This window comes from Ciona intestinalis, chromosome 6 (genome assembly GCF_000224145.3).
Source record: "Ciona intestinalis chromosome 6, KH, whole genome shotgun sequence".
NCBI classification, from domain to species: domain Eukaryota; kingdom Metazoa; phylum Chordata; class Ascidiacea; order Phlebobranchia; family Cionidae; genus Ciona; species Ciona intestinalis.
The window spans coordinates 399733-410421 of record NC_020171.2 but is presented as its reverse complement, the minus strand read 5'-3'; the positions used below and the strand labels follow the sequence as shown (position 1 = coordinate 410421).

The following is a 10689-nucleotide window of genomic DNA, read 5'->3' as shown; positions in this document are numbered from 1 at the left end:
GGGTCTATTTTTGCAAAATCGTATGATACGGCAAATACGTTTCAGTTTTACTAATCTCAACTTTAATACAATATTTTATTCTGTTCTATATGGGTGAGGTCCTGATAGAGGACTTATAGGATTCGGACCAGATTATTCTCATTACCGCAACACCCAAAGTGGTTTCTGGTTTATCTGTCTTCTACAGCCCCAGCAAAATAAATTCAACGAATGTATATAGTAGGGTGGGGAAAGATGGAACATTTTTTAAATCTAACGAAATATAAAACCGTATGCTTACGACTCGCATGGACCGTTGTAAATTGTTAGCACTTAATACGTTAGCCGGATCGTGTTTTAAACAATTAAAAACGGTCTATGCGAGTCGCGAGGACATAGTTTTTATAATTCTTTGAATATGTTCTTTTTACTAGCAAATGTGACGAGAAAATAGAAAAAAAATATGTCCTACCTTCCCCCACACCACGATATAGTGAATAAGTGAAATCACTTCATTACTACGTACCTTATCACCGCATACTGGGCAAACTTCGTCCAAAGAATATTTCATTTTCACGTAACCTGATTCTCTCTTTAATCCTGACAATTTGTATTGATTAAAAATGTGAAATATTGGCTACACATATTCCAGTACATCATGAACCTATATGCTAATGTATATGTCGGGGTGAAATCACCTGAAATCTGTTTACAGTTTTCTCGCTCGCCGTATGGCAGTTTCCAGTTAGTTAGGCAAAGACACAACTAAACAAGTCTATGTTTAGAACCTATACGCTAATGTATATGTCGGGGTGAAATCACCTGGAATCTGTTTACAGTTTTCTCGCTCGCCGTATGGCAGTTTCCAGTTAGTTAGGCAAAGACACAACTAAACAAGTCTATGTTTAGTTGTGAAAAACAATTTAAAATTATCATTTATTTTGAATGTAAGCCTAACTATATAGTACTGTGGGGTAAGATGGATACCGTTAGTACATAATGTCCTATTTTTATTCGTGTTATTTTTTACAAAATACTACCTATTTTTACGGGTTTTTTTTCACAGTTTTTAGGAGTCGGACACGGTTATATATTTCTGTATATGTTTTTTATTGCCGAGTTAAAAAATATTGACGGAAATTGAAAATATTGACCATGTTCCTTCAATTTAACATATAGTGGGGTGGGGAAAGATGGGACGCCTTTTGCACAAAATGTTCAAATATCCTGATCGTGTTTTAAACAATTAACAACGGTCTATGAAAGTCGCGAGGACAAGGTTTTATAAATCCTTGGATGTTCTTTACTACGAAAATGTACGAGAAAATAGAATAAAAAGGTGTCCCATCTTCCCCCATCGTACTATATGTTGTTTATATTGTCTTAAAATAACAGAACCATATGCGGTACAAAAGTTGTATTCGAAATTTAGTTAAAAATAAACTTAACTTTCCCTTTATAATATGACTACGGATCTATTATCACCGGTCCTATGTACTTAAGTGTCCTCTGCTTGTTTAGTTACCGCAAGAATTCAGAAAAAAATTTACTTTGATAAGACGGTATTTAAACAAAAAACTTAAACTATGATTATGTTACAGATTTTAAGAACATATAGTTTTCAGATGTATAATATACTTTTATTTGCTTCATAATTTTACGAATCTATTTGCTTTTAAACTTTAAAAAGTATCATAAAAAATACATGCATTCTTTAACTTATTTTCTAAAATACTTACTGGAAAATTTTCTTTGGTAAAGTTATCTTCAAATTAAAATTGAATTAGTTTCAAAACTACACCTTGTCTATATGTCGTAACGCTGCTAGAATGTACCAGCCTTTTGCAGATGTGCGTGTGAAGCTTGTGAAACGCGAAACATTAACTAAACTGTTAATAAGTAATGTATTGTTTCAGGGCGTTTGTTTTACGCTTAGAATACTCTTATGATGACGCATGCGATACGTCACGGCGATCTAAAATTTGATATCGTGTGTATCTTTCGCGTATATAGTAAGTTTTAATCGTTGGTTAAATAAATCGACAATTTTATAAGTACAGTAAAAAGATTTCATTTTTTACAGGTTGTGCTAAAGTCTGAAATTCCTATTTACTAAGTACAGTAAAGTAACTTCATGCCTAATGGGTTAAAATGCATAATATATTATGTTTTAAAGTGTAAGTAAGGTATGTAACCTTTTTCTGCTACCGTTTTAGCGTGGAAGATTGTTTATGAATAAACCTCATGCTCAATGTCGAATTTCAATACGGGTGTTGTATACATTCATATTCCTCGTGCTCACTGTCGACTTATAGCATTGTGACTTTAACCTGACACGTCTGAAACGATATAACACGTCCGATGCGCACTGTCGTGCCATATTTTGTCACAATTTTCATATTTTATTCTTGTGTATGTTATACTTGCGAAATTGAAACATATAGCGCCTTAGTACCTACGATATAAATTGTCCAAAAATACCCATCCGCTAGACGGTGCTAAAGAACCAGTGTATTTTTAAGACTGCGCCGTACTGAATGCCAATGACGCGGAAAATTGAACAAAAGCTAATTCGGTCGGCCATAAACAAGCTTAGTTGATCTGTTTCCGTTTCAGCAATTAGCCCTACTGTTTGTACAATACTAAACTTGTAATCCTAAAATTAGGGATTTTGAACCAACAATACACATATGGTTTAAGTTTCGTATATGAATGAATGAATGAATGAACGTAAGTTGTTTTATTCTTGAGTGGCGGGGTAACGATAGTCGTTATAACACGGATGTTCTGTTTCGTAAATCTTATGACTAATTATACGAGTTACTACGTAGCATTCATTGATATAATAAAAATATATGGTATTCCTAGGGTGGAGAAAGAATGGGATACCTTTTTATTCTATTTTCTCGTCCAATTTGGTAGTAAATAAAGACCATTTAAAGAAATATAAACCTTATTCTCATGACTTCCATAGACCGTTGTTAACTGTTTAAAACACGATCAGGATATTTTGATAATATGTGCCAAAGGTGTCCGGTCTCCCCCCACCATACTATACGTCCAAGACATCAAATATTGCTTTATTGTTGTATTTGTTTTTCTCTTTTTGTTATCATAGCGGTTGTATGGTGCTACACACAAAAGATAATTCGTTCGTCGTCTAACAGACGCTTTAAAACGTATTAGCATTGCTTTTTGTATGGTTAAGCACTAAAACCATTTTAAACGTATTGGTTTCCTAAGTCATGACAAAATTACAAAATAAAATGTAAACTAGGGTATATTTAAACGTCGCAAGTATATAATTGAATAAACCGAATTCTCCTTTATGGAGAATTTCTGATTAGATTTGTTCATAGACACCTGTTTTCTATTTTTCCGTAGTGTCGTTTTCCGTAAGGTTAAACCACTACCACAACACTGTTATTATTGTTGAAATAAAATTACCGAGAACCTTATTTTCTTATCCCGAATTGAGTTTGCGAAACGAAACCGCGTCCCAGATGCCGAAACAAGTCGTATTATTACGACATAGTGCCAAACAATGGGATACTGGTTGCTCCAAAATGGAAAGCGCGCCGACCAGGCTTGGAGCTTTTGTGAGCTACGCTGTGTGGCTCGCGTTTAGGACACTTACCAAGTCAAACAGCGCGTCTCCGTGTAGCAGATGTGACCATGATGAAATTACGATGCGTGCTTTATTTCTGTTGTGTACAGATTGCCGTCTTATGACGTCATAGATGGACAACAAACGAAGCGCGCGCGTGATCTCGAATTGTGGGTGTTCGGACTAAAATAAATTGGGAAAGTTATTTATAGCGTGGGTGAATTCTCCATACGCAAACTATACGTTAGCTTGATCAAAACAACAAAGCTAAATAAAAATTAAGAAAAATTTTCATTGTTTTGTTAGCATTTCCTAATGTTTTTTTGAAACTATTTTCTATTTATATGTTAAAAAGTTTGTTTTTTAAACCTTAAAAATGCAGTAAAAAGGTATACCAAAATCCATGGGACTTTTAAACGGATGGACGTAATGATTTTGTCGTAGCCTATTAAGCTACGTTATAATATGCCTGTCTTTTCCGCAATGCTGCATTGAACTTATTATGTTCGGATTTGTACAACAGTACACATGTTTGCTGAAATGTACGGGTTTGCTTTTAATCGGCTTTTCCTGTTTTAAGACCTCTAATACGCTGCAGTTTATTCTAGCAGGTGTATTCCAACAAAACAACGCAAAAATAAGACGGAATAAGGTCAATCAAAGATGTTTTTGTATTAAACAAGCTATTTACATTCTCATTTCCCCGGTTTTACGCAATTACCGGCAGATTAACGCCGTGTGGTGCAGTCTAAGTCCAATGTCTGTTAAATCAGTTCAGCAGACCAGGTGTTACGTTGTAAAGAAATTGCTAATACGCCATTGTTTCGTCATAAGCGCTATTGTTAGGAAACAAGAATCTTTTATTGATTATTTTTAAATTTTCCGGCGGGATTAATTTATAAAGAAACACGTGCATAGTTATGACATGGAATTTCTACGTATTCTTCGAGTTTTTACATAAAATATTAATAAAGAATGAAAATCTGGCAATAAATCTATAAAATTATGCAACACTTCCTTTTTATACGCTCTGCAAAATTAGAATATTAATATGAAAAAAATCAAAAATTTTTGCTTCGAATTTTAGTACCGATAATTGCCCATAGACATGGAACATCTCGATTTTTCCTTCCAATTCGTGTTCTGTTGACACCGAATATGCATATACTTTCATTTCAATCATTGGTCGATAGTAATAAGCCCTATTATTCAGAGCGTATTATAAATACCATGTTATCATGCTCGTAACGATTCGAATCTAAGACCAAAAAAACGCAGGTTAAAATTCTTTAGCTTAGAAATTAATTATAGCAGGTTAAAATGTGGTATTTTTACTAAAGAAACTCTGATTTTTAAACTAGGTTTTCGGTGTTATCGACTTATTAATGGTATGTAAGTGATTTGCCCTAGCAAAAAAACGACTGAAAACAAATATTTAGTTTCTCACTAGCTTTATCTAATTTCAGTAACGTAGTTTATATTATAGCGCTACAAAACCAGACCATATACACCAAGAACTATACTTCTATATGTCTAAGTCTTACTTGTTGAGATATGGATGCCGTTAGAAAATTATATCCCATATCTCCCAACCATGTTCTTAACAATTAAACACTTTTTATAAGGCTTTAGAATACTGTTGTATATTCCTAAAATTACACTTTATTTACTACCAGGTAAGATTATAAAAGAAAATGAATGGACATATAGAAGGGTGGGACACTTAATCAATTTATTTTTTCGTAACATTTGGTAGCAAACTAAGAAAATCTAATGAATTATAGAAATGTCTTCTCACGACTCTCATAGACCGTTGTTATTTGTTTAAAACACGATCAGGATACTTGGATATTGTGTGCTATAGGTGTCCCATCTTCCCCACCCTACTATATGTTACCTCTATTCTATATTGTTTGGTGAGGACCAATATGTGCTTAATTCCCACAAACAAAAAACTTTAATTACCACTAAGCATCTGGTGTAGTCGAATCACAGAGCATTGCATTTTCTCAAAACCGTCAGCGTTTTTACATCAATCAAAATCGTGGTGATCGGGTCAGGTCAGGCGTGACGGCTGCACACGAGTGATTATGACGTCTCAGTGCGGTCATCTGCACGGACGTGTATTGGACCTGCGAAAATTAATCAGTTAAAATATATTAAAATATGAATAAATAGCATTTTCTGTAAATGACACTAAAAGTTATTTTTCGAAAGAAAAGTTAAAAAAATACTATATTACTTCCTAAACTAACTTATCCCTTCGAATTAAACCATATTTCCTTAAAATGTTTTACTAAAAATACATTTTCCAAATTGGGATTTTTAATTGAACCCTTATTCTCTAGTTCGAGATGTAGCAGGGCAATAAAGGAAATAGTCTTGTCTATTGTATATTAGCCGGGTCTGTGCCGAGCGTCGTGTCCGTATGCCACGCCATATGTTCATTTATTCGGGCACATGTTGAAACGATTAATAGGACCTTTACCCACGGAAATGGGACCGCTTTCGCCATGTACTTTTATTGTATCATTTAAAAAAATCAAAGTGTTTTATTTTTTCCCTTTTTTACAGAATTTTAAAAAGATGAAAATGAATCTAAAGTCCTACGATTGGTAAGTCTGTATCATTAATTTGTGTAATAGTAAAGTTACTTTTGCTTTATTATATTTTGCGATAAATGTTTTCATACATAGGTTACGTTTACCACAATGCGACAAAAACTCGCTGTAGTAGCTTTAAAATACAACTCTAAAAAGGGCATAATGTCGTTATATTAAAGCACCGCGAAATCGCCTTGTTTTCGACAGCGGTCCTATTGTTTTTGCTCAAACCGCGCGCCGACGCGAACCACTCGTATATAAGCCGAACAGAAAAACGCAGCAGATGGCCCATTGCTTACTCCCATACGAGTACGGCACCAGTCTTCCATTCGAGCTTGGAGCTCAACCGTAAAGGACTGATCGAAAATTTGTTTAAATTCAAACAATCTACAATTAAGACAAGTTCAAGCCTTGGAAAGAAAAATATTCAATTATAAAACAGTTTAGTCAGTTTGGAGGCCTAATTACAGTTTCTAAGATTCAAGTTCGCATAGCGCAAGAGAGAAATTAAAATATTTTCGAAAAAAAGAATATTTTTGATAATATTTTTTCGACTATATAACTAAATAAAAGTAATTTTATATATACTTTATAAAAGGTACGTGCATAACCAGCATATAAGTATACGCAGCGACATGCATGATCGTAAATAAATGGCGACGTTGAATTCTTCGGAGTTCGTTGTCAATTTCTAAACCATATATCATAAATCAAAAAATGGTATCATTTAAGTTAAACATAATATTCCAATTTTTAAATATTTGGCAACTTTGTAACATTTTTGACTTATTATATGCGCGTACATTTTATGCGTCTAAGTTTTGACGATGTTGAAAAACAAGTTAGTTTTAATTTCAAGTTCTAATGATGAGCAGAGTATCTGAAGCATCATTGAATAACTCATTGAGAAATCACAATTAAGTACCTAGTTAGGTTAATGTATATATGGAACTGTGGAACGAATACTGATTTGGTTAAAATGACTTTAGCTTTAATAAAATTGAACTTTTATTTTCTGCTTTACAGTTATTTCACAAAAAGATTTAAAAAATTTGAAATTTTCGTCAAAATTTTACAAAGATTCCCGCTGAGAAATCCTTAAATGCTGGTTTAGAATAACGTCTATGCCAGTTTCGCTCGGTCAGTCTGTGACTACTTCTCCCTCTGCAAAATCTGCATCAATTCTTAACCAGCAACATCCCGGAATAGCAACGGACTTCATCACTATGGCAACCGCTGCATCCGGAGAACTGAACGGTTTCCACCATCTGCATCATCACCACCATCCATCGGAGCAATATTACAGACACGAGCACTATCACCATCACTTCCACCACCCCAACTTTGACGGTTACCCCAACTACAACGATAGAGATACCCCTATCGCTGGAGAAATGCAGAAAAACAACCTGCATAATTTCGCATCGAAATCAATGGGCTTGGAAGGTGAAAAATTGGATGAAAATTGCAACAAGTCTCCTAACTATCTTCCGCCTATCGGAGACGCTCTTCTCCGTCGTGACAATCGTTCCGATGCCTCGAAGAACAATGCAAAGGAAGAAGATGATAGCGGGTGCTCAAAATTCGTGATGCAAGAGACCGACAACTCTCTCACAGAGCTCCAGAAGTCCTCCGCGGTCAGCGAGCACGAGAAAAAAGAAGAAGTCCAATTGAAAACTAACGATGCGCCGGAAGATTTTTCAGTGAAGACTGAGCAATCAGAGTTGTATCAATTCCACGCGAGGAACTTCTCAATCTTTACTCCATCATCCCAAAGAGGTACTCCGGATGAAGGAATGAATCTTATCCCCGTTGAGACCACGGACCACACATCAATAGATTCTTACTTCAGATCCGATGCAACCAATGCCAACCCTAACAGCAACCCAATAGACAGCGTCCCTTCTAGCGTCGACGGGCCAAGTTACGCTACTCTCACACCCCTACAACCTCTGCCATCCATATCATCAGTTTCCGACAAATACATGCCCACCAATGAAACCAGCTACGCAACTCTTACCAACCAAGAGCTTACCGATTGCAGCAGCTACTCAAAAATGGGCGGAATGGGGCACAGTTTACCTCCGCTTTCAAACAGAATGATCTTGAACGGTCTTGCAGCTCAAACTCGTGGAGGAATGCAATCTCAAGCTGCTATAGATGCGGTTAACCAAGCGGCAGCTGCAGCAGTTGGGCTTTCACATTACAACAAACCAGTGTTGTCATCTAATATAATACCACCACCACCTCCGGTTTCAAACCCCTACGATCCCCATGTTTTCGGGAGGATTGATCAATGCAATGATATGGGTGCTGGCTTTCCTGGCGGGCATATGTTTCCGCATAGAAGTACTGGGTTTGTATCACAATATGGGCTCCAAGACCTATCTTCATCACTCCAAGTCAGCGCGCCTTCTGAGCGAAGAAGACCGACTCACGAAGATATTCCCGCCGACAATGGAAAGCGCCATTCCGGCAGCGATCGCCTCGGAGGGTCGGGCCTCCAACCGCATTCATCTAACTCCGCTAGCTCTTCCCGCACTCAACAGATCGAAGAAGTCAACACGAAAGAGGTTGCTTCGAAAATCACCCAAGAACTTAAACGTTATAGCATCCCGCAAGCAATTTTTGCACAAAGGGTGCTTTGTAGAAGCCAAGGCACACTTTCGGATCTTCTACGCAATCCTAAACCGTGGTCAAAACTGAAGAGTGGACGCGAGACCTTCCGAAGGATGTGGAAATGGCTTCAGGAACCAGAATTTCAACGTATGTCATCTCTAAGGCTTGCCGGTAAGTTAACTTGATATTTTTGTAAAAAAATTAAGAATATAGAAGTGTTAATTGTTTGATTGAAATACTTAGTAATTTATGAATCTGTTTGGTATGTCTTTAGTAGTTTCTGCGATATGCGCTTCTGTTTTAAACATCCGCACTTGTTTTAGGCATACTGCCACAAAAGGAAATTTTAAGGGTATTTGTGTAACCGAAAACTTGGGCAAAGATAGGCTCTAGTGTAAAACGTTTATAGGGATAGTTCTATTTAAACTGCCTGTTCTTCGGAACTTGGTATTCGAATCTTTGCGGTAAGGACAATCAAATCGGTTAAATTTTGCGAGATTCGTCGCAGTAAAAAAGCATTTTGTAATATCCTATTGATCATATGTATAAAACCAAGTGTAAAAAATAGTCTGCGCACATTGCATGTAAAATTAGGTACATATTCGTCCACCGTTGACAACTCATCTGTTTTTTACCGTTCTTTTAAAGTTTTGGTTATTTTGACACGAAAATGTCTTTATATATTAGTAGCCTTTCATATTTATGCTGTTAGGTTTTATGTTGGACCTCGCCCGTTGGACAATGTTGGATAAAAAGTCATACCAGATAATGCACTCTGTAAAATATAAAACAAATTTTGTGATTCGAAACACGAAACAATTCTTGGTCGTATACCGTTTTTCTGGATTACTGTTTCCAATACTTTTGAATGGTTACCTTAACTATGAAATTAAAGTTGTACGAAACTCGCAGAATTACACCAAGTCGCAACGGCGGTGTTAGCGTAAGGACCAATAGGACCCAGTTTTGTCGTAACCTTTTCATTACTGGTTTCTAATTAAACCAGATGGGGAACCGGACCGCTCCTCTGATTGTTTCACTACGGCAGTTCTCATTACGGCTAGGCCTATACAATGTAGCGCGCGCACGTCCTGCACCCTTGGGTATTACTGGCCGCTATAATGAAGAACGCTTGGCTTACTGTACGGCACGTGCCTTGATTGTGATGTAATAACTCTGTTCACGTTTCATCGCGCACCTTGCAGAAACCAATTCGTGACGTTTTGATTAGAAAAAGTCGAAAACCGCGTCAAACGTGTTTTTGATGGATTCGGGCACAGAAACGGCGATTTAAAAGTAAAAGACCCTGATTATGGCTCCTGAAACCGGGGAACTAAGAAATATTTGCGCCTAGTTCTTCTCTAACTCAGATTCCCACGTCCCATTGATTTCCGAGTTCGATTTCAAAATAAACGAAGATTGTTTAGTTTATAACGACCAGCGAAGAAATCGAGCCAGAAATCGATGATAAATCTTGGTTAATTCACCAATATTGGCTGTGAATTATTGGCGAAATTGCCGATTGTGCGTTTCACGGTAGAAGCCGGTACTTCAGTAAAAATGCGATTAATTTTAAGTGCCCTATACCTTGAAAGACCATCGCGCGTGTTATGTAATCCAAACATCAAAAGCAATGCGTTTTTTTCATCAAATCTTCAAACGATTTTTCGTTTCTAATTACCGGTATTGCAGTGTGTCAGTTTCATACCATTTCCAGAGCCTTTTTTCTTAATACTTTAGTTTAATTCTATATGCAATAAAAGCTCGGATTTCGGCGCTGACTTTTAATGCAATCAGTACCACAGCGGACGCAGCGAACTCGCCGAAAGCAATATGTTGTTGCGATTCCCAGGGGTGCAAAAACCTGATTAGGACAGACGT

At 36.6% G+C, this 10689-nt stretch overlaps 2 protein-coding genes across 4 annotated transcripts in view; one reads left to right on the top strand and one right to left on the bottom strand.

Annotated features, from left to right (window-relative positions):
• The window catches only part of ftzf (nuclear receptor), a 9947-nt gene extending 8132 nt beyond the window's left edge, over nt 1-1815 (bottom strand). The window contains 2 exon segments of the mRNA NM_001078253.1: nt 506-579; nt 1719-1815. Coding sequence (NP_001071721.1) covers nt 506-550 — 45 coding nt within the window. The 5' untranslated portion in view covers nt 551-579; nt 1719-1815.
• The window catches only part of hnf6 (transcription factor protein), a 19382-nt gene that overhangs the window by 1769 nt on the left and 6924 nt on the right, over nt 1-10689 (top strand). For 2 of the 3 annotated variants that reach the window (XM_018812177.2, XM_018812175.2), the window contains exons 2-3: nt 6161-6201; nt 7216-8979. In XM_018812177.2, the coding sequence (XP_018667722.1) occupies nt 7314-8979 (1666 nt within the window). In that variant the 5' untranslated portion in view covers nt 6161-6201; nt 7216-7313. 3 annotated transcript variants of the gene reach the window in all.